Source organism: Peromyscus leucopus, chromosome 2 (assembly GCF_004664715.2).
Source record: "Peromyscus leucopus breed LL Stock chromosome 2, UCI_PerLeu_2.1, whole genome shotgun sequence".
In the NCBI taxonomy this organism is placed as follows: Eukaryota; Metazoa; Chordata; class Mammalia; order Rodentia; family Cricetidae; genus Peromyscus; species Peromyscus leucopus.
Genome location: NC_051064.1, coordinates 92,093,563 through 92,116,704, shown reverse-complemented (window position 1 = coordinate 92,116,704; position 23,142 = coordinate 92,093,563). Strand labels below are relative to the sequence as shown.

At 46.4% G+C, this 23,142-nt stretch overlaps 3 protein-coding genes and 1 pseudogene across 3 annotated transcripts; all 4 read right to left on the bottom strand.

Moving 5' to 3' along the window:
* Positions 1-2,168: 2,168 nt before the first annotated feature.
* On the bottom strand, positions 2,169-3,042 carry LOC119087496 (interferon alpha-3-like). Its single transcript, XM_037203331.1, has 2 exons — positions 2,901-3,042; positions 2,169-2,782 (listed from the first exon to the last, which is right to left on the bottom strand). Exons 1-2 carry the CDS (start codon positions 3,040-3,042, stop codon positions 2,169-2,171), a joined length of 756 nt encoding a protein of 251 aa, XP_037059226.1.
* Positions 3,043-5,617: 2,575 nt separating this feature from the next.
* On the bottom strand, positions 5,618-6,440 carry LOC119087415 (interferon alpha-3-like). The gene has a single exon (XM_037202705.1). The coding sequence runs from the start codon at positions 6,419-6,421 to the stop codon at positions 5,831-5,833; it is 591 nt and encodes a 196-aa protein (XP_037058600.1). The 5' UTR covers positions 6,422-6,440; the 3' UTR covers positions 5,618-5,830.
* A 4,305-nt stretch (positions 6,441-10,745) lies between these two features.
* Positions 10,746-11,485, bottom strand: LOC114688452 (annotated as a pseudogene).
* A 2,242-nt stretch (positions 11,486-13,727) lies between these two features.
* LOC114688456 (interferon alpha-12-like) lies at positions 13,728-14,300 on the bottom strand. The gene has a single exon (XM_028863056.1). The coding sequence runs from the start codon at positions 14,298-14,300 to the stop codon at positions 13,728-13,730; it is 573 nt and encodes a 190-aa protein (XP_028718889.1).
* Between the last annotated feature and the right edge of the window lie 8,842 nt (positions 14,301-23,142).

The window sequence follows — 23,142 nt, the reverse complement described above, 5'->3', positions numbered from 1 at the left end:
ATTTTACGCTATTTTATTTTATTTTTTTAAATATTTTTTCTATCTTTCCTGGCTCTATCGATCTCTCTCTCAGTCTCTCTTGAAACGTTTAGTCAGATCTCTACTCTCTTTAGCTGAATGGTCTCAAAGCATTGGCCTTGGGCTCCTCTTGCCGGCCTGAGGATCCGAGGGCTTCTCTGCTGTTTCAGTTGGTGGAGCCTGGTAACATTGGTGGAGGTTTGCTGGGAAGCAGTGCAGGCCAAGCTGACCCCGCTGTTTGCCCAGCAGGCTTTCAGGAGTTCCCAGTGCCTCCTTTGCCCTTCTTCACCCCACCAGCGGTCTTCCCGGAGGGAGGGCCTGTGTTCCTCTGCCTCTCACCCTTCTTCACTCCCAAGGACACCGGACCCCAGGAGTCAGTCCGCCCTGCTCAGCTGCCTTCTCCTCTTCCCCAGACAACTTCATGGCTCCAGGGCAGACCCGCGGACACTCTGCTCCCAAGAGGCCGACCTCAGGCACAACAGCAGCACCTGCACAGGTGGTTTTGAGAAGACTGAGAGCAGGGGAAGCACCAGGGTCTCTCAACTCCCAAGAACTCCAAACACGGAACAAGAATGGGAAAGGGGCATGCAGGGGCGGTGGGGAACTGACTCCGCCTTGGAAGCTGAATGAAGTGCCAGGGGACCACAGGCACTGGGAAGTTCCAGAAGCCACCTGCTAGGTATCCACAGCATCTCTTGCACCTTCCTGCCTCTCCAGGAAAAGCCTCAGACCCTGAGCCACAGTGCTCACAGCTCAGGTGCTGTCTCTCTCTGGCTGTGCTGCTTGGTGTAGTCTGAGCTTCTTGTTGGGATTCGAACACTTTTTCAATAATCCTGGGTGCTCGTTCCAGTGGGACAGGGGTGGCCTGTGGGGCACCTGAGCTCTTGGGCTTCTCAGTGGGTTCACAGTCGTCAGCTGATCATTTTGGCCAGGGAAGACCTGGGTCTGCATGAGCATGGCTCTCTTCTCTTGGGATGGCCTACAATGGGACCTTTGGAGGAGAGGAAGGCTAGGCACTGGGTGACCCCTCAGCAGGAGCTCCTAGGAAAGTTGTGTGAGCAGACTTTCCCAGTGATGTGTTTCAAACTCAGTCTTGAGCCCAGTGTCCTGTCTTGGAATTCTGCTCATTGTGGGGAATGGAACAGTAAGGGGAGCCTGGGAGGTGAATGTGACCTGGCAGTGGAGTAGGCAGCTGGGGACAGAGGATAGGAGACCAGAAGTCAGCCTTCACTTCTCGGTGGCTCTTAGTGAGCATCAGCAGCAGAACCAAGAACTCGGTACTCAGAGGAGAGCCTGAGGAGTGTGGCAGGAACCTGGCTAGTGCGCCCTGCCGACTCCACGTATCCCAGCCCTGACTTTAGAGAGAAGGAGTCCAGGAAGACTGCAAGGCTGCCTGGCCGGCCAGTGTGCTGTCTGGGTCACTGTGGTGCCCTGCAAGGACTTACATGATCGGGCCTTCCCCCACCTCACCTCCTGGGGCCTTTGGCTCAGCTTGTCTATGGGTGGCCAGGCATCCCCGCCACCAAACACACACACACACACACACACACACACACACACACACACACACACCAGGTGAATCACTGGACCCTTTCTCCTAATAGAGAGATGGCCACCCATCTTGCCAACACCAGGGACACAGTCGGCGACTCGTGTCTTGGACTGCACAGACACAAGCAAGGCCCAGGGCTTGCCAGAGGGCCATGCTGGCAGCATTCATCCAGGGGCTTTGCAATCCCTCTCTCTAGGGCCCTTTCAGTGAGCAAAGAGGAGGCAGCCTTCTGCCTCCAGACTCCAGACTCTTGAGTTCCTAGCTAACAGAAGGAAGCCAGGACCCGCTGAGCTTCAGTCCATGCTGACACAGGAAAAATCTTTCCCACCCGTGGCTGGTGCCCGACCCCAACCAGGAATGGAAACCGATCGAGAAGATTTGGAATCATAGCTTTATTAGGAAACAGATGTGATATGACACACCCGGCCCTTCAAGTCTCCCATTGGTAGAGCGTGATGGACGATGGGATGCTTCAAAGAAATGGATGCTCGTGCCCTCGTTTTCCATTCGGACGCCTTTCATGAAGTCCCGGAGGCGACTGTGTGTGTGTGTGTGTGTGTGTGTGTGTGTGTTCCGACTTGAGGCCCTGAGCATGCTGTCACCTGAGCGGCGGGGATTCCTCCATGGACCTTCTTCTCTTCTTGGGGCTTCTCTCTGCAGGCACTGGGAATGTCCTAAGGGCCACTTGCATTTCCGCTCTGATGATCTCCCAGGAGCAAGGGCTGTATCCCTTTGCCTGGAGATAGCGGGAGATCCCCCAAAAGTAGGTGCGGATGGCCATGGCCAAAGGAGGTGCACAGGATGGGCTTGGCTCCGCTGCTCTCCCCTCCAGCGCTTCCAGGCCACTCAACAGACTAGTGACAAGTTGCCCAAGCGGCCTCTCTGCCCAGGCATCTCTGCTGGCCTCTGTCGCGAAGAGCTGGAGGAGCTGCCTGAGCATCTCGGAGTGGCAACAGGTGGCATCTTCTTCTTTCTGCTCCCCTTGGCTGATCCGCCCTTGCTTCCAGGGACATCTGAAATCCATTCTGTCCCGCAGGCACTGGTGGCCCGGCAGGCTTTTCAGCTGCCCTAACAACCTGACGGATTCCCCGCGCTGCAGGCGCAGGCTCCAAGATGCACCCCTGTCCAGTGAGCAGGCTGTGCTGCAGCCCAGCATCACGCCCAGGAGGAGGAGGAGCACAGGCACCATGCCAGAGCGTAAGGATTCCGGAGCTGGCCGACAGGGGGCGGGCGCGTACAGCAAGACGGCAGACCCATTGCGCACGGAGTTTTGGTTTCTACTTTAATAGTGCACACTGAAGGCTCCAGCATTGTTTGGGCTCTGGCTGACCGGGCTCCTGGCTTCGCGCGAAATCGAGCGCCTCACGGGAGCCCGATCGATCGCCGGCCTCGTCCTGCCTGCGTTCTGCGGGTATGGCCCACGGAGGCCTGGAACCGAAGTGCACACGGACTCGCTTGGACAGAGGACACATTGCGGGCAAAATGTGGAGGCTCCAATGCCAGGGCGCCCCACTTTGTTTGCTTATGGTTTCCTCTGGGCTCAAACTCCCCGCCAGTGGTGCGTTTGGGAGGCGGGAGCCGTCCTGCTTGCCCTCAGGACCTGGGAACCTGGGGGGCCGGGAAGTGGAGGTGGGAAAGAGGAGAGCTCGGCCCGGAAAGGAAGAGGGTCCCAAAGAGGGCACCGCTCCTGGCTCCTCCATTGTGCGCGAACCAGTCAGCCAGCTCTGACTTCAGCCCAGAGGGACTTGAAGCAGGAGGATCGCGCTCCTGCTGGGCAGCTCTCTGCCTTCTTTTGCTTGAACTACACACTCAGCCCAATGGCATTTCCTGTCCTCGGATAGAGAGCCCCTTGCTCTGCCTCAGTGTGCTTTCTTGAAGTGACCCAATCTCTGGTACTCCTCAGATCCACTGTCCCTCTGGAACCGGAACACAAGTTTGAACACCCTCCTCGTGACTGGACCCGCCCTGCATCGGCCCTCCCCCACACGGATTATGATGATGTCCTCTTCTTCTCAGCATACTTTCAGAAATTCTTTCGCTTGAGGTCTAAGGAGTTTTAGAGATTTTCGGCTTCTCTCTTTATTTTATTTTATTTTACGCTATTTTATTTTATTTTTTTAAATATTTTTTCTATCTTTCCTGGCTCTATCGATCTCTCTCTCAGTCTCTCTTGAAACGTTTAGTCAGATCTCTACTCTCTTTAGCTGAATGGTCTCAAAGCATTGGCCTTGGGCTCCTCTTGCCGGCCTGAGGATCCGAGGGCTTCTCTGCTGTTTCAGTTGGTGGAGCCTGGTAACATTGGTGGAGGTTTGCTGGGAAGCAGTGCAGGCCAACCTGACCCCGCTGTTTGCCCAGCAGGCTTTCAGGAGTTCCCAGTGCCTCCTTTGCCCTTCTTCACCCCACCAGCGGTCTTCCCGGAGGGAGGGCCTGTGTTCCTCTGCCTCTCACCCTTCTTCACTCCCAAGGACACCGGACCCCAGGAGTCAGTCCGCCCTGCTCAGCTGCCTTCTCCTCTTCCCCAGACAACTTCATGGCTCCAGGGCAGACCCGCGGACACTCTGCTCCCAAGAGGCCGACCTCAGGCACAACAGCAGCACCTGCACAGGTGGTTTTTAGAAGACTGAGAGCAGGGAAAGCACCAGGGTCTCTCAACTCCCAAGAACTCCAAACACGGAACAAGAATGGGAAAGGGGCATGCAGGGGCGGTGGGGAACTGACTCCGCCTTGGAAGCTGAATGAAGTGCCAGGGGACCACAGGCACTGGGAAGTTCCAGAAGCCACCTGCTAGGTATCCACAGCATCTCTTGCACCTACCTGCCTCTCCAGGAAAAGCCTCAGACCCTGAGCCACAGTGCTCACAGCTCAGGTGCTGTCTCTCTCTGGCTGTGCTGCTTGGTGTAGTCTGAGCTTCTTGTTGGGATTCGAACACTTTTTCAATAATCCTGGGTGCTCGTTCCAGTGGGACAGGGTGGCCCGGGGCACCTGAACTCTTGGGCTTCTCAGTGGGTTCACAGTCGTCAGCTGATCATTTTGGCCAGGGAAGACCTGGGTCTGCATGAGGCATGGCTCTCTTCTCTTGGGATGGCCTACAATGGGACCTTTGGAGGAGAGGAAGGCTAGGCACTGGGTGACCCCTCAGCAGGAGCTCCTAGGAAAGTTGTGTGAGCAGACTTTCCCAGTGATGTGTTTCAAACTCAGTCTTGAGCCCAGTGTCCTGTCTTGGAATTCTGCTCATTGTGGGGAATGGAACAGTAAGGGGAGCCTGGGAGGTGAATGTGACCTGGCAGTGGAGTAGGCAGCTGGGGACAGAGGATAGGAGACCAGAAGTCAGCCTTCACTTCTCGGTGGCTCTTAGTGAGCATCAGCAGCAGAACCAAGAACTCGGTACTCAGAGGAGAGCCTGAGGAGTGTGGCAGGAACCTGGCTAGTGCGCCCTGCCGACTCCACGTATCCCAGCCCTGACTTTAGAGAGAAGGAGTCCAGGAAGACTGCAAGGCTGCCTGGCCGGCCAGTGTGCTGTCTGGGTCACTGTGGTGCCCTGCAAGGACTTACATGATCGGGCCTTCCCCCACCTCACCTCCTGGGGCCTTTGGCTCAGCTTGTCTATGGGTGGCCAGGCATCCCCGCCACCAAACACACACACACACACACACACACACACACACACACACACACACACACACACACACCAGGTGAATCACTGGACCCTTTCTCCTAATAGAGAGATGGCCACCCATCTTGCCAACACCAGGGACACAGTCGGCGACTCGTGTCTTGGACTGCACGGACACAAGCAAGAGCCCAGGGCTTGCCAGAGGGCCATGCTGGCAGCATTCATCCAGGGGCTTTGCAATCCCTCTCTCTAGGGCCCTTTCAGTGAGCAAAGAGGAGGCAGCCTTCTGCCTCCAGACTCCAGACTCTTGAGTTCCTAGCTAACAGAAGGAAGCCAGGACCCGCTGAGCTTCAGTCCATGCTGACACAGGAAAAATCTTTCCCACCCGTGGCTGGTGCCCGACCCCAACCAGGAATGGAAACCGATCGAGAAGATTTGGAATCATAGCTTTATTAGGAAACAGATGTGATATGACACACCCGGCCCTTCAAGTCTCCCATTGGTAGAGCGTGATGGACGATGGGATGCTTCAAAGAAATGGATGCTCGTGCCCTCGTTTTCCATTCGGACGCCTTTCATGAAGTCCCGGAGGCGACTGTGTGTGTGTGTGTGTGTGTGTGTTCCGACTTGAGGCCCTGAGCATGCTGTCACCTGAGCGGCGGGGATTCCTCCATGGACCTTCTTCTCTTCTTGGGGCTTCTCTCTGCAGGCACTGGGAATGTCCTAAGGGCCACTTGCATTTCCGCTCTGATGATCTCCCAGGAGCAAGGGCTGTATCCCTTTGCCTGGAGATAGCGGGAGATCCCCCAAAAGTAGGTGCGGATGGCCATGGCCAAAGGAGGTGCACAGGATGGGCTTGGCTCCGCTGCTCTCCCCTCCAGCGCTTCCAGGCCACTCAACAGACTAGTGACAAGTTGCCCAAGCGGCCTCTCTGCCCAGGCATCTCTGCTGGCCTCTGTCGCGAAGAGCTGGAGGAGCTGCCTGAGCATCTCGGAGTGGCAACAGGTGGCATCTTCTTCTTTCTGCTCCCCTTGGCTGATCCGCCCTTGCTTCCAGGGACATCTGAAATCCATTCTGTCCCGCAGGCACTGGTGGCCCGGCAGGCTTTTCAGCTGCCCTAACAACCTGACGGATTCCCCGCGCTGCAGGCGCAGGCTCCAAGATGCACCCCTGTCCAGTGAGCAGGCTGTGCTGCAGCCCAGCATCACGCCCAGGAGGAGGAGGAGCACAGGCACCATGCCAGAGCGTAAGGATTCCGGAGCTGGCCGACAGGGGGCGGGCGCGTACAGCAAGACGGCAGACCCATTGCGCACGGAGTTTTGGTTTCTACTTTAATAGTGCACACTGAAGGCTCCAGCATTGTTTGGGCTCTGGCTGACCGGGCTCCTGGCTTCGCGCGAAATCGAGCGCCTCACGGGAGCCCGATCGATCGCCGGCCTCGTCCTGCCTGCGTTCTGCGGGTATGGCCCACGGAGGCCTGGAACCGAAGTGCACACGGACTCGCTTGGACAGAGGACACATTGCGGGCAAAATGTGGAGGCTCCAATGCCAGGGCGCCCCACTTTGTTTGCTTATGGTTTCCTCTGGGCTCAAACTCCCCGCCAGTGGTGCGTTTGGGAGGCGGGAGCCGTCCTGCTTGCCCTCAGGACCTGGGAACCTGGGGGGCCGGGAAGTGGAGGTGGGAAAGAGGAGAGCTCGGCCCGGAAAGGAAGAGGGTCCCAAAGAGGGCACCGCTCCTGGCTCCTCCATTGTGCGCGAACCAGTCAGCCAGCTCTGACTTCAGCCCAGAGGGACTTGAAGCAGGAGGATCGCGCTCCTGCTGGGCAGCTCTCTGCCTTCTTTTGCTTGAACCACACACTCAGCCCAATGGCATTTCCTGTCCTCGGATAGAGAGCCCCTTGCTCTGCCTCAGTGTGCTTTCTTGAAGTGACCCAATCTCTGGTACTCCTCAGATCCACTGTCCCTCTGGAACCGGAACACAAGTTTGAACACCCTCCTCGTGACTGGACCCGCCCTGCATCGGCCCTCCCCACACGGATTATGATGATGTCCTCTTCTTCTCAGCATACTTTCAGAAATTCTTTCGCTTGGTGTCTAAGGAGTTTTAGAGATTTTCGGCTTCTCTCTTTGTTTTATTTTATTTTATTTTACGTTATTTTATTTTATTTTTTTAATATTTTTTCTATCTTCCCTGGATACATGTATTTCTCCCACCTTCTCTCCTTAAATGTTTAGTCAGATCTCTACTCTGTTTAGGTGAATATTCTTAATACTTTGGAGTTGTGCTCCTCCTGGAGGCCTTAAGCTCCATGTGCCCCCTGCCCTTTCAGTTCCTGGAGCCTGGTGATAACTCTGAAAAAAGTTTGCTCTGAAGCAGTCCATTTAACATTTTATTCTGTCCGTCTTCTGATTATGTGTTTCTCTTTTTTTTTTTCAAGTTTATCATTTCTTTCCTTGTTACATCTCCATGGATTTTTTTTTTATTTTTTTGTCAATCGAATTTTTGCATCATTATTTTCTCATGACTTACATTTGCATGTAATGTTTTCCAAATCTACATATACTTAAAAGTATGTTTATCTTGGTTCTCTATCTCTCTTTTATATCTCATATTTTCACTTAAGGAATGCTCTGTCTTACTTTTCTGAATGCTATACTCCTTTGATTATTGTGCACAATATTAATCGAATTTGCCTTTCTCTGCAGTTTTCTTACTGTTTCCATTTTTTGTGTTTTCTCCTTATTGTCATTAGATTGTAGTCTATCTTAGTTTATAGATGGGCAGTAGATAGTTTTTCCTATTAAGTTTATTTTCATTCTATTCATGTTCTTAATGTACAATTAATTCTGACACCACCTTTTCTTGCTTATTTTCTCAAGTTACATGGGTTGGCTTAGTCAATGTGCACACAGCCACAAGTCCATCCCCATGTGCTCTTTCTTTGTTGGCTAGGGTATGAATTCCTTTTGTGTTTATGCCTTGTCTTCTTTGAGTGGTTGCAAAGATTCTTCAAATTATCTTTGAGCTTTGTCTCTGTTGTCTGAGCTCTTTCCAAAGTTGTTCTGTGTAAATGTTACTGATAACGCATGGAGACTTATACCTGTATTCTCTCTACTCATGCAGAAAATGGATTGTCAGCCTATACATAATAGCATCAAATAAAAATCTATTTACTGTCCTCATTACCTGTGTGGAATACTAATTTGGATTTATATCTTACCATGTCATTAATTATAGAACTATACATCCTATTGCCAATTGTACTTCTGTAATTTCATGATTCAGTAGGCACCTAATGATATTCAATAATTTTTCTTCTGTATATTTTATGACACGCTTTATTTTTTGGTTTTGAATCTTTAATAACAATTTGAAGAAAGGAAAAAGAGCACAATGCTGCAAACAGTATAAACATGAACATCAATGAGTGTTTCTATCTGTGACAGTGAATGGGGTTGGTTCTAATTACCATTTTTTACAAATTCAATCCCTTTGGTTCAGTGTACCTATAGTAGACTATTGGCAAGTACATCCTTTGACTCACAGTGTTTGGCTACATTATTTGTAACAGATTTATTTCCAGTTTAACGAGGAAACACCTCACTGGATACAATCAAGTATATCACCAGGTTCACTTGCTTTTCTTCTAGTCACTTGTGGTTTTCATAAGACACTTAAATCTTAGCTAAAGAATGACTTCAAAGGACCAATCATTTGTTTTCATTTTCAGGAAATTTCAAGGATTGTTCCAAAGTTCCGAACAACCCATTTTCTCTCAACCAAAGTAGTTTTGAAAACCAATTTATTCCAGACATTTACTTCAAAACAAGATAAGCAAAACCCCAATGAGCATCACCATGTAAGTGAACCCAAAGCCAGATGTCCACACAGGCGCCAAGCTCCTGTCCTGCCTGGGGATCAAATTCTGCTTCATCAAGTCAGTGCCACAGAATTAAAGCAAAACAAACCCACTTGAATTGCAGAATACAAAAAAGGGTAAATTTGTAAGTAAAAATTACTAAACTCATAGAACTGGAGTATGTCGGAGGACTAGGGTGTAGTGGAGGGTGTGACCCAGGGAGCATCACAGCTGACACTAGTATTTTGAGCTTGCTTCCACACAGCTTTGAAAGGACCCAAGACCCCTTCTCTGGAAGAGCCCATGTGGTAAAATAAATAAATAAATAAACAAACAAACAAACAAACAAACATAAAACAAATAAATAACAAAATTTTAAAAACTCAGATTGGTTTTCACACACATTGTGCTTGAAGCTGAAGACCCAGTACCTGCAAATTAGGTCCCTTGTGGTCTATGCCATTGACATATACAGGGCACTGCATGTTTAATGCAGTGACATGACGTGTGCACTCAACCTTTTACAAGGTGATCACAGATTGCAAGCTCCATTTGGCTGTGGGAAAGTCCTCTCCACTCTGGAATGACAGAAACAATTTTGGCTCATTAACACTGAAACAGCAGAGACACTCTTAGTCCAGATCTTGGACAAAAACTTCATGTAAATGGGGGTGAAAAGTCCAGCATCACAGTGCAGAGTCATGACATTGCGCTGTCCTTGGCTCTCAGTAGGATTGTCTACAAACCTCTGGCCATGAAAAGCATAGTTCCCACACTGATGAGACCCACATGTGAGAGTCTACCTGAGAGCGACCTGGAGATGAGGCTGCACTGGGAATGGGAATGTGACCGTCCTTCAACTCACTGCTGCCCCCCCCCTTACACAACCCTCTATTTTAATTCTGAATAAATATTCTTACTACACATTCTTTATGTCTGTTAAGCACTATCAACCTCTCTCCTTTAGGCACTGACACAAAACCACAGGTTGGTAATTCATTTTGATCCAAGGCTTTGAAATACAGCCACTTGCTCTGATTGATGAAGAAAATATAATGCTTGGGAAGCTAGCCTTCCATCCCACTCTCACATACAGCCTTATGGTGGTATTCTATTTGTACTGAAATGTGATTTTAATTGTATGTTAATAAATAAAGTTGCCCGGGGGTCAGAGCTATTAGAACTATAGAAAGAGCGTGGCAGTGGTGGCGCATGCCTTTAATCCCATAGATCTCTGTGTGTTCAGGGATACAGCCAGCATTGGGACATACGCCTTTAAGACCTAGAGGGCTGTACTTACAGGCAGTGATGAGGCAGTCATGTGTTTGCGTTTACAACCAATGAGAAGGCAGAACCGAAAGACTATGTAAAGACAGACACACAGGAAGTAGCTCTCTTTTGGGGAGAGCTAGGACCACCGCAGGAGGAAGGGTGAGATTTTAGCTCTGAGCTCTGACCTCTTGGCTTTCTCCTTTACATTGGTTCTGTGTTTCTTATTTAATAAGACGGTTGGTTACATTTACACAGCCTGGGATGGAATGTTCCGGTGGGGACAGGTGTGAGGGTGGGCAAGCAAAGTAAGACTTTTATGTAAGTCGCCCTTGCCTCCATTTGCTAGTCGAGACCATGTGAACACTTCTTCAGGAGTCTTCTATCTCTGTCAGCTCAGTCTAAATGGGACATTGAGGAAAAAGCGTCTTCATCATACCCAGCACCAGTGTCTCCTCATCCTGCCTTTGCTCTGAACCATGCTCTTAAGCTCAGTTACTGTGGAGTTTCCCGGGTCACCCATAGCTAACTGCTGTCCTATGTATCCCACTGTGATGCCTCCTGAGAAAAATACACATGGGAGCCAAGAACGAATACAGAGGAAATCTGGGGATGTATACTGCAGACACCACCACACACCAGAAACTGAGTGATCAGTGTAGCTAGGAAGGCAATGGTGAGCCTGAGTCTAAGGCTGCTTCCGGGGCAATCAATCGTCCAGTCCACCACAGGCCAAAGACAGGCTATTAAAATCAAGTACAGCTGGACATTATTGGCGAAATCCAACTGGGCATTGGAGTGATTGATGCCAACGAACACTGCAGTACAGCACACAACACTGGCTCACGCTCTTATGTGGCTCTCCCAGGTGACGTCACTATAGGGTTTCAGAAGGCTGACAACTGCGGCTGCGTGGGGCCACCCACCAGGTAGAGGAGAACGACATTGGCAATCACCTTGTCAGGAAGGAGCATGGCATTCTGCTAGATCTGTAGCAGGTTGAGCACCAGAGTAGGACCATGCCTAATGAGAACAGCATGAGGCTCCGGGGCACCAGGCCATGTGCCCGTCTCCAGGCCACACACTGGCCCCGGGGCTTAGGCTCTAGGGATCTGGGAGGCCCTGCTGACAGCAGGCTGCCTCAATCATGCTTCTCGGGAGGAGGCCGTGCATCCTGGGCATCCAAAGCCATGCAGCCTGGGCATCCAAGGCCAGACACACACTACAATAGCATTTAAGCATACCCAGAGAGCCTAGGAGTAATCCCTGACTAACATTTTTTATGAATGAACATATTATTATTTTTGTATCATTTTGTATAAATAGAATCACATAAATAATGAAGTTTTGTGTTTTTTTCCCTGTGAACCGGAACAATACAATATAGCATGAACTATGCTAGCCTTATCCATTTATATTTCTTGATAATTTTGTAGTCTGTTACTTCAATACTCACTTTACACATATGATGTGAGTTATGGTGGTTTGAAAGAGAATGGTTGCTGTCTAAGTTAGTGTTTCTATTGCTGTGACGAGACACCATGACCACAGCAACTCTTATAAAGAAACACATTTAATTGGGGCTGGCTTGCACTTCAGAGGTTAAAACCATTATCGTCACGGTGGTAAACATGGCAGCATGCAGGCAGACATGGTGCTGGAGAAGGAGCTGAGAGTTCTGCATTTTGATCCACAGGCAGAAAAAGGAGACTGTCACATTGGACCAAGCTTGAACATGTAAGACCTCAAAGCCCACCTCCACAGGGACACACTTCCTACAAAAATGCCACACCTGCTCCCACAAAGCCATATCTCCTAATAGTGCCACTCCCCATGGGACAAGTATTCAAATATATGAGTCTATGAAGGCCGTTCCTATTCAAACCACCACATAATCCAAATCCAAAAATAAATTATTTTTCTCCCAGAAGTATTACTTTTAAAACTCATATGGAATCATGAAGGTACAAAAGAATAAAAGCAGTGTTGTGGTGTCACAATACCTGAATTCACATGACAACTACATGTCTATGAGAGAGTTACTATAGAATTACTACCCCTTACCACAGAAGCCTCTCACAGTCCATGACAATAAACAGAGACCCACAACTGTTCAATGAGCACAAAATAAAGGGCTGACTTCCTGCCCTGAGGATTATTGTAGAAGAGGGAGCAGAATTGTAAGATCCAGAGACAGTGAATGATGACCATAGGAAAGCAGTGTTCTCGGACACAGCAGGACAGTTGCACTAATGAACCGAGAGTGGCTATGACCAAATGGACAAGACCAGGCCGGACAAAATCCCAGCTTGGAAAATGGAGGAAAGTTCTCTTCTAGCTGAGGAACTGTGGCAGTTGATAGCTTCTGAGAGAGAGATTCAGTTGTCCTCAGGGTTGGGGCCCCTCAGAGAGGCTACCTAGGCTCCAGGCGATGGCCGTGTATCCATGCACAACTGGAAGCTCCAAGAGAAGAAGGGTGAGAAGGAGGAGGAGGAAGAGGAGTAGGAGGAGAAGAAAAACCCATGAAAATTGAGATCTTATAGTAGTGTTGCAAAGGATTAATTTTAGAGGAGTTTCACTTCCCTGGTGGGATTTATTTCAGGGATGTTTCATGAGGCTGTTATGAATGGAGTTGGTTTCCTGATTTCTTCTTTATGTGTTTGTCTGTGGTATTCAGGATAGCTAATTATTTTTTCTGTTATCTGTTTCTATCACTGTTCATGATCTCACTCATATCTAGAACCCAAACCTGTTAAACTCACAGAAGTTGAGAGTAGATGAAAGATACCGGAGGTCATGGAGGTCAGAGGGAGGATTCCTCTGGGAAACGTGTCAAAGAAGACTAAGTTACAATGTGACAGGAGCAAGATTCTCTGTCTTTCTACTAGACAGTATGCTGGCTTTACATACAGAGAATACTACATACTGGGGAGAATTAGGGAGATAGATTTAGAATTTGTCTAAACACTATGCACTGACAACTTGTATCCAGTGCAATTTTCAATACTCTGTCCATTTGTAAAATTTTTATGGTTTGGAGTATCAACTAAAAAATTGAAATATTTTGAAAAGATACAAAATTAACAAATCAAAAGTGTTTTATATAGCAAAATTGAATGGGATTCAAAATAATTTAATTGCATATGATGGTTTGTTACATTAAAAAAATACAAAACTACAAGATTTAATTTAAATAACTTAAATTACATAAATAGTAAAATAAATACACACATAATACACAGAGATACCCATATGGATGCAGAAACAAATGCCCTTACATATAGATAAAATTTATGCTGTTTTGCTGAAATATCTAGGTAGGTGGATTGAATTCATGTTAAAATAAATGAGTCTTTAAAGGATAATTTACGCAGTGTTGTAGCCCAGCGAAGTTCTCACCACTTTTCTTGGGGACTTACTTCTTCTTCTCAATTAATCTTGCCAGCAGGTTGGCTGAGGAAGACAGGGCTCTCCAGACTTCTGCTCTGATCACCTCCCAGGCACAGGGGCTGTGTTTCTTCTCCTTCAGGTAGACAGTGATCCTGTGGAAGTAGTTCCTCACAGCCACCAGGGAGTCTTCCTGGCTCAGGGAAGGTTCCTGCACCTCCACCTGCTCCATCACACAGTCTTGCAGGTCACTGAGCAGCTGGTAGAGCTCATCGCAGAGGGTGTTTAGGAGGGTTGTCTCCCAAGCAGCAGATGATTCATTGGAGGTGAAGAGGGTCAGGACCTGTTGGATCAACTCACCCAGGACCTGGATGGCTTGAGCCTTTTGGATCTGCTGGGCATCCACCTTCTCCAGAGGGAATGCAAAGTCCATTCTGTCCTTCAGGCAGGAGAGAGGGGAGAGTCTCCTCATTTGTGCCAGGAGTTTGAAGGCTCTCTTGTTCCTTAGGTGATGAGTCTGAGGCAGGTCACATCCCAGACAGCAGCTTGACCAGTAGTGCATCACCACCAGGATCATCAGGAAAACACAGGGCCTGGCCATTGTGAATGTTGCAGATGCTGCTGGTCTTCTGGGCTCTGTGGTCATGAACCTTGCTCTTTAGAGTCTCTGAAGACCATGCTGTGTGCATCTGTCTTATATAGGGGGAAACACCACTTTCCGTTTTCTGAATGCCCTCCCCTTATTTCCCAATTGTCTTTTCACTTTCTTTATCTTATTCTCTGATTGCTTTTGGGAACTTTTTCTAAGCCATTTTGGTTTTCATCTTTGCTTCCTCTTTCACTGTTGCCCTCCTAAATCTGATTTACAGTTTATTCTAAATAGAATTATCATTAACTATTACTCCACAGTAGAAATCCTTTGTTTGAAATGTACACATCTGTTGAAAAGACAAAATTTCTCTCTAAAAATTGTATTTCAAAGTTATTGTAATTCATTTTATATTTTTTATTTCTGTCATTTAAATAAACATTTGTCATAATGTATGGTATGATGCAAAAAGTGTTCCTAAGTTAAAGTATTGATGCAATGGTATACTTTAAATTTTTCCAATGTTTAAAGACTAAAACTAATTTTCTTCAAATTGCATTCATTAATTCTACTATTAATTTATATAAAATGTTAATTGAATTAACAGTGTATCTTAGTTATTTATCCAATGATTGTCATGCCATCATCAGGTCTCAGTGAGTAAAAGCTTGCTGTTCATGCTTGATGAGCTGTATTTGATTCCTGGAACCCATTGCTGAAATAAAGAAACTGACTCCTATAAGGTGGCTCTAATCATTTCATTCACAATTTGACAACCTTGTGCCTGCAAACACACACTCAATGTATGCAGATACACACAGAGCCCCCCAAATGACAACCATGACACACATACACACTAACACAGATACACACACTCATTCATGAACATCCACAAACACACAGACACACACTCTCATATACACATGCACAGGACACATAAACACACTCACACACATACCATCACACACAGATACATACTCAAAGACAGAGGAGAAAGAGAGCATTGATACACCATCACACAATTATGTACATACATACACCAATACACAAATATCCACACATATACACACTCACAGATAGACAAACACATGTGCACACACACATATTCCCACAATACGCACACATAAACAGACTCACACACACACATGCATACAGACACACATACACATATTCTCACACTTAATACAGGTTTCAACACATATACACACACAACTATACATGAAAACGCACAAACACACACCAATGTACACATTCTAACACATACAAATACACACCATCATTCAAACATAAACACTCACACACACAAATTTCCACACATACACACATTTGCACAAACACACATATGCACAATCCCATATTCCACATATATATACAACACACACAAACTTACACACAGAATCACACATGCATATCCTTACAAACATTAACATACACACTTTCTCACATATATACACACACTCATACACACACAGACACACATGCACACACACTCAGACAGATATACATGTATAGTCACACACAAATACATTCATAGACACACACTCACATACATACACAAGAGTGAGAAGCTATTAAAAAAGTCAAAGGTTAATTTTCACTTATTTTGTCTCACAAGTTTGAACGTTAACTGGATGGATTTTGGGTCCACTGCATAGTAGGAAGACAATGGGACTCACAAGTCACTCACTTCATGGTGGCCAAGACGCAGACAGGGACGAAGTGTGTCCTTAGATGGAGCCCCAACCTTCCTCCAGCAAAGCCTCACTACCTAGTAGTCCACTCATCTCCAACAATCAGCAGGCTTTCACTGATACAGTTTGTTCCTTGAGGATGATGAAGGCTCATGTTCCCTGTGAACACTGCTCCCATGAGTACCAGCCTCCAGCACAGGAAACCTCGAGAGACACTCCATATCCAAACCACACACAGGTAAAGTGTCTGACCACTCGATTTCAAAGGCTTAGGTTCTCAAATGCTGTGCCATGAGTACTATTACAATCATACCAAATTTATAATCATTTTAATCAGCATGTGATGTTTATCCTCATGCACAGGACACTGTAGTATTGTTGAGTCCCTATAAACAATGTTTGTGTCAAATCATAAGAGAAGCAGTTCTAGCTCCTCAACGTCTCCTACAGCAGCTAGGGATCTGCAGGGTCATTTCTCTGTGTGTGGAACATCAAAGTCTTTGTCTTCATTCTGTAAATAATAAATAAATAATAAATTGAATAATTTAAATATCCACAACAAATAATCTTATATTTGTTTTATGTTATGTAAAAAGCCCTTCTGTGTAGGAGAACATTAGAGTCACTATTTCCCTCACCTCCAAACTTCATCTACCTGGAATATTTGCTTCTCAGCTGCGGATAATTTCTTTGGAAACCTGTCCCCTCATCTCTGTGTCTACTGACCCTGGTGGTGGTATCCCTGGCTGTGCAGAAAATTCCTAGTGCCCTTTCCTCCCCTCAGTCTCCATGGCATTCTGATGTCTGTCTTGGAATCTTTACATAGGAAGTCTGTGTTTCTGTCATTCCTGTGGATGCACATGGATAACACGACTAACGTGAATTTCAAATGTTTAGGAAAGTGAAAAAAATGTAGGAATCCATTAAGCATGTTCATAGGGATGGTCTACTGATAGCAGAGTTCTTTTTTTTTTTTTTTTTTTTTTTTTTTTTTTTTTTGCTTACACTGTATGCTTGCCTTTTTCTTGCTTGTTTTTTTTTTTTAACATTTCATCTATACTTCCACTGCTGTGCTTACCAGCGTCTTCACATGATAGCAGAGTTCTTTAGCATGTTCCTTTGTCTGAAAGTTCATCAGTCCTCCATTTCAAGAACACAATATTGTACCTGTGCATACAAATATGCACACATAGTATGTACATAGCACATACAGAGAATAATTTAATTCATTCAATATGTAGGTATTTATCTTAGAGGTACAAGATTTAGGCCTTAGTTTTCTTGCTTACTTTAAGTGGAAAGAGATACTCCATGGCCCCTTGGTCTTCCATAACTGGGTAGTGATTGGTCAGAGCCTTCATAGCACAGTCTCTTCAGAATGGAGAACCAGATGGTGCTTTTCCTCTTTATTTCCACAGGTGACTCATTACAAAGGGGTTCTCTGACATTTCTCATTTCAAGAATAAATTCTCCCTCTCAAGACCCACATGGCTGTGCTTTTTCTGGTCCCTCCAAGTCAGGATCAGTGTTGACACCTCCCTTTCTGCTCACCCCCATTGTACTGTGGTCTACAGTGTTCTTCAACCTGTGACAATCACCCAGACCCTCAGTGCTGGTTCCTCCTTGGTGTGTATGTGTGTGCAGAGCCTGACCCCAGGATGGTGTTACTTCTAATACCATGGGACTTACTCAGTAGCTCTCAAGTTCATTACAACTCTCTGCTGCACAGTGAAATCTCATCCTCAGCCCTCCCTCTTGTACTTACTCCATGACAGAGGGCTTCAAGAATGACTTCAGAAGTCATACTGGAAGTCATGGTCTCTGGGTTTAAGTTTCATGAATCCTAGAAGATTACTGCTTTTTATCTCTAGCTGTTCATGTGAAGTACATTCGTTTTGAGTTAAACCCACAGAACTTGAGAGTAGAACAATAGGAATAGGTCGGGGAATTCAGGAGCAAGAAAGTCTGGGTAATATTTGGTCAAAGAGGACTAAGTCACCATTTGACAGGAGCAAGACATTCTGGCTTACTACTGCACAGCATGCTGGTTATATAAATACAGAAAAGTACTCTATACTAGAGAAATGTAATGGTTTTTTCATCAGTGAATGAGAAGTGTGAGATGGGTATATCAAATCATCTAAATGTGTGGTAGAGAGCAAAATAGCTTGACCACACAGCTGCCATGACAGACTTAGAGCCCCAGAGACAGCTTCTGGCAGGCAACACCTGGACCCAGGAAAGCCATAAGCTGACCCCACCCAATTGGGCTTGAATCTAAGGGGAAATACCTGACATTCCAAACATTCCCTATACCCTAGACAAATGTCAGTCACTCAGGGTCCTGAACCCTGGAAATTCCCTAACCCCAATTTCTGCTATGATAAAAACCCTATCCTGCCTGGGATCTGTGCTCTCTGCTCTGACTCCTGCTTCGGACATAGTCCAAGGTCTGAGCTTGAAAAATAAAGGCTCTTTGCTTTTACATAAGTGATTTGGTCTCATAAGAGATTTGGTATCTGGTGGTCTTTTGGGGTTCCTCACCATCTTGGCATAACATCTGGGGGCTCATCCAGGATCCCCCAAGCCAACTGAGAACACTGCCCATAGAGCCTGATGCCAGCCAGCAAGTTTTCTGTGTTTCTGTGTCTGTTCCTGTTTTCTTGCTTACTTTCATTTGGATATCCTTCTGTAAATGGACTTCTGGAACATCCTTCTGTAAATGGGTCTTTTGGCCTATTGGATATCCTTTTGTAAGGAAGTACCTGCAGAAGGTTCTTTGGATGGTTTGATTTCCTTTGGATGATTTGTATCTGATTTTGATTTGCATAGACCTGGATGGCATGAGGCCAGCATCTTCCTTTTGGTTTTGTCTCCAGGTGCCAGGAGAGCTGTTTAGTTATGCTGTGTGTTGTAATTTTGTTCTCTTCCTGACTAACAAGAACTGTAGACTCTTATTTTAGGGTTGTTGAGTTGATCAGATGACACTGTTTCCCTGGGAAAAATGTTTGCCTTTTTGTTGGAATGTCCTGCCTATATAAATGTGTGAATGTGTGAGAAATGTGACCACAATATGCATGTTTTATGTCTGGTTTATGTATGTGTTGTGACTCCAGATAAAAACTGTACATGGACAGCCTTTGAGGCCGGATGGCCAGCAGAAGGGACAGAGGGTTCCGTGGGTTGAACTGGGAGAGACTGAGAGTCCTTCTGTCCCCCATTGCTTCCTTGCTCTCTGACCCAGAGCACATGCAGCAGCAGGTGGGCAGAGCACTGTTGTGAAACATGTCTGGCAGTGGCAGTCAGGTGGCCCAGGGGCTGCCATGGGAACTGGGGGCGCCACCTAGCTGCTGGGAGCTAGGGCAGGCCATGAGCACCAAGGAGCCAGACATGGCAGGTTTGAGGCCAGGCCCCCTTGCAGGGAGCCTCTGGTGGAAACTTTGCAACATGGCATGCAGAAGGCAGGAGCTGCCTGGGGCCTCACATAGCTCTGAGCATGCCTGACCCAGTGCGATGTAGGGCTCTGGCCTGATGGAGAATGGCCCCTGATGAGGCCACAGGGAGCTTCCTCCTGAGGGGCCCGGTAAGGATATGAAGTTCCATCCAGTCTGCCACTCTTTTTCACTTGATAATATGGGATTTACAACAGTTTTGTCCCCATGCTACACACTATCCCACCTCATCCAGTGCTGATTGGTAGTGCTCCCAAGACCTGACATGGGGCTGCCCACCAAATCTGGAACCCATGGTGGGAGTGAAAACTGATTCATAGAAGATGTTTTCTTACTCCACATGCTTGCTGTGGCATGATCTAGCCTGCACACTAGTAGTCACACACACTTATGTGCACACACATATGCCTACACACTCATTTTTATACATATATGTACACACACTGTCATAAAGTTTATCATATGCTTTGCTCTGAGGACGAAGTTTCAGCGTATTCTTCACACTGTTGTTTCTCTGTCCTTAGGATGAAAAGGGATGCTGTACTGGTCTGTCGGTTTATTTAAATGTTTAGTACTGCAGAAGTGCATTCAGCAGAATGAAGAACAGACAGAGCTTCTCTGTGTTATAGCCAGTATGACTTATACAGTTACGAGTGTTTCTCTGAAATTTCTCTCTCTCATGGACCAGTTTTGTCAGCCATGGGGATGTGCTTCACAGTCAGCATCCATGTATACTACTCTCTGTCCACATTTCACATATTGAGAGTTCTTTAACCTATACAATTACACCAACACAGAATGCGGGATCATTCTAGGTTTGTATGAGTTTAGAGAATGATATCCCTGGATGTGCCTTTTCTCTAAGTGCCCTGTGACTTCTTCAGTGGAGTTTGAGTCTACAAAAACTCTCTACTGCACAGTGGGGCACATTGTCCTCAGCCCTCTTCTTGTACCTCACTCCCTGAGAGTGATCACCATACCTTGATGACATCAGGACTCACATACAATGTGGTGTTTACCTGGTTTTTAGCATCATAAGTGCTAGAAGAAGGCTGTTCTGGTTTCAGCGGATTTATTAGAAAGGCTTTTGTGTTCAGCAGTGAACACATGGCCAGAGATCAGAGTGTCAAGAAGTCCCAGATATCAACAGCAGAAGACCCTGTGATCTGCAGTGATGTGTAAATGTCCCAGTTTGTCCTGAGAACATTTGCACTAGGTAAGTATTTGAGATTTTTCCAGAATCTACTTTTGTGATCAATATTTGCTCACTGAGTGCTTACTGTGCCTGAAGATAGAGGGGAAATAAAAACCAGAAGACACAGTGATAGCAGTACCTCTGATTGTCTATTAGTTACCCAGAAGTTTGGACTTACAGATATTTATCCAGTTTTACTATAGTAGTGGATACTGCACAAACTCTGTCTTTGTCAGTTTGAACATTGAGCAGAAGACCCTGAGGGATTTCATCACATAGAAGTGTTTCAGTATTGCCAATCTGCATAATTTTTCATACAATTTTTCTGTAGTGATGGTGGCTTCATTGTGGATGTCATTTCTATGTTGAATTTACTTTGCATTGAATATTTTGTTTCTTTTTTCCACTTTCCTAGAGAGAAGATACTGATGATGTTATTGACATAGAACTGAAATTGTGGTGTCACTTGAAATGAAAGCAAAACAAAGGAAGTGATGTCATCCCAGTGGGGAAGCAATAGCAACAATGTTAAGAGTGTTCAACTTGAAAGTTCAATGGCCATAAAATAAAGTAATTTTACATCAAACTGAGTGCATTTAGGAAAGTGAACTACAGAGTCAATGCAATCACACTCAAAATTTCAATTATTTTCTTCCCAGCAACACCAATCTTAAGATACCTGTGGAAACAGGAAGCTGCTGGAGAGCAGGAATGTCAAGAATAAGAGCAATGGCTGTGGTGTCAAAAGGCCTGATTTCATACATCACCCTCCATATCTCACAGAATATAAGTGCATCTGTCAGTGTTCATCAGAGGAGGTTCTCATGGCAATAGATGACTGGACACAGACAATTCCAAGTGGTCAATGTACAGGGAATAGGTGTCTGAGCAAAGACCAGTATGGCTTTCCTGGCATCCATAGGGCAGTACTCTTTACACAAGAGCTGACAGGGAGATGGGGATTCCCAGAGACACTTTCTGACTGCAGGAAACAGTGGTTTGTAAACACAATATAGTAGCTGCAGGTCCCTATTTATAGCAGCTGTGACTGCATGCACAGTCTGAGTATGATGGAGACAGATAAAATCCCAGTTTCAAGCAGGGAGGATGTCAGGAAATCCCAGCCCTAGCTGAGTAACTATTTTCAACTGATGGCTGCTGGGAGAGGAAAATTCATTTATACTCAGTAATGGGGCCCCAGAGGTTGCCCATGTCCACTAGATGGCGGTGTATCCATGCACCACTGGCAACAGTTAGCAGATTCATTGATCCAAGTCCAAGCACTGGGCTACTAAGTTCCTGGACATCAGAAGAGGTGGAGATGGGATCCTAGTAGCAAAGGGGGCAGAGAGTCAAGATCATGATGGGGAAAACCAGAGAGACAGCTGACCTGAGCTAGTGGGAGCTCAGGGACTCTGGACTGACAGCTGGAGCCCTGCATGGGACCCACCTATGTCCTCTGAATGCTGCTGACACTTGTGTCACTTGATATGTTTGTGAGACCCTGGCAGTGGAACCAGGACTTGTCCCAAGTGCAAGAACTGGCTTGGGGGAGTCCAAACCCTATGCTGGAACACCATGCTCAGCATTGAAGCAGTGGTTAGCTATGCTCAACTTGGTATGCTACACTTTGTTGACTCCCAATGGAGGCCTTAGCTCCTCTGAGGATTAGAAGACATGGCGGGGGGTGAAGGATGGGAGTAGAGGGCAGGAGAAGCAGAGGGAAGGGAAAATGAGTTTAGTGTGTAAAATTAAAAAATTTGAAAAAAAAAGATAACAAATGAAATTGAGAGGCATGAACTGTGTACTTTTAGAAGAATATCATTAGTTCCCTCGTTAGATTTCTTTCTGGGTATGTTTTTTGAGGTATTATGAAGGGATTTTACCCTGGATAATTCTAAATTAAAATGACCCCAGATAGTTTCATGTGGGAAGAAGGGATCTCACCAGGGAAGATGTCTCTCCAAAATCAAACTGGAGACCAGTCTCTAAATCACATTAATAACTAATGATGCTGTAGGAGTGTCTAGCAAACTATGGCTGATCCATCCCCTGGGCAGGTGGTCCTGATGAGTATTTGAAAGCAGTCTGAGCAGGCCCTGAGGCATCAAGGCAGGAGACAGTGTGTTCCTCCATGACCTCTATATCAGCCCTGCCTTCAGGTTCCTGCCCTGTTTAAGATCCTGGCAAAATCTCTAAGTGATGGAATGTGCTGTAATTTTAAACTATAATAAAACATTTCTACCTCAAAATGCATTATGTCATGATATTTTATCTCAGCAATTGAAGCCATCACCAAGACAGGGCTGACACTCCATTCAGGTTTCACTTTTTTAATGGTATGTAGGAATATCCTCATTTGTTTTGTGCTTTATTTTATTTTGGTTTCATGGTCTCCCTCATCTTTCGAATACAATTGATTCATCTCATAGAAGTCGGGAGTCAAATGTTAGTTATGGGAGGCCAGTGATGTCATGGAGAATTGTTGGTCAGGAAGACTAAGGCACAATGGAACA

Coding starts and splice junctions, on each gene's coding strand:
- LOC119087496 (XM_037203331.1), bottom strand. CDS start 3,042: ATGTGTCCTCTGTCCAAGCGAGTCCGTGTGCACTTCGGTTCCAGGCCT. Junction 2,783..2,900: donor CGCGCGAAGCCAGGAGCCCG/GTCAGCCAGAGC, acceptor CCTGTCGGCCAG/CTCCGGAATCCTTACGCTCT.
- LOC119087415 (XM_037202705.1), bottom strand. CDS start 6,421: ATGGTGCCTGTGCTCCTCCTCCTCCTGGGCGTGATGCTGGGCTGCAGC.
- LOC114688456 (XM_028863056.1), bottom strand. CDS start 14,300: ATGGCCAGGCCCTGTGTTTTCCTGATGATCCTGGTGGTGATGCACTAC.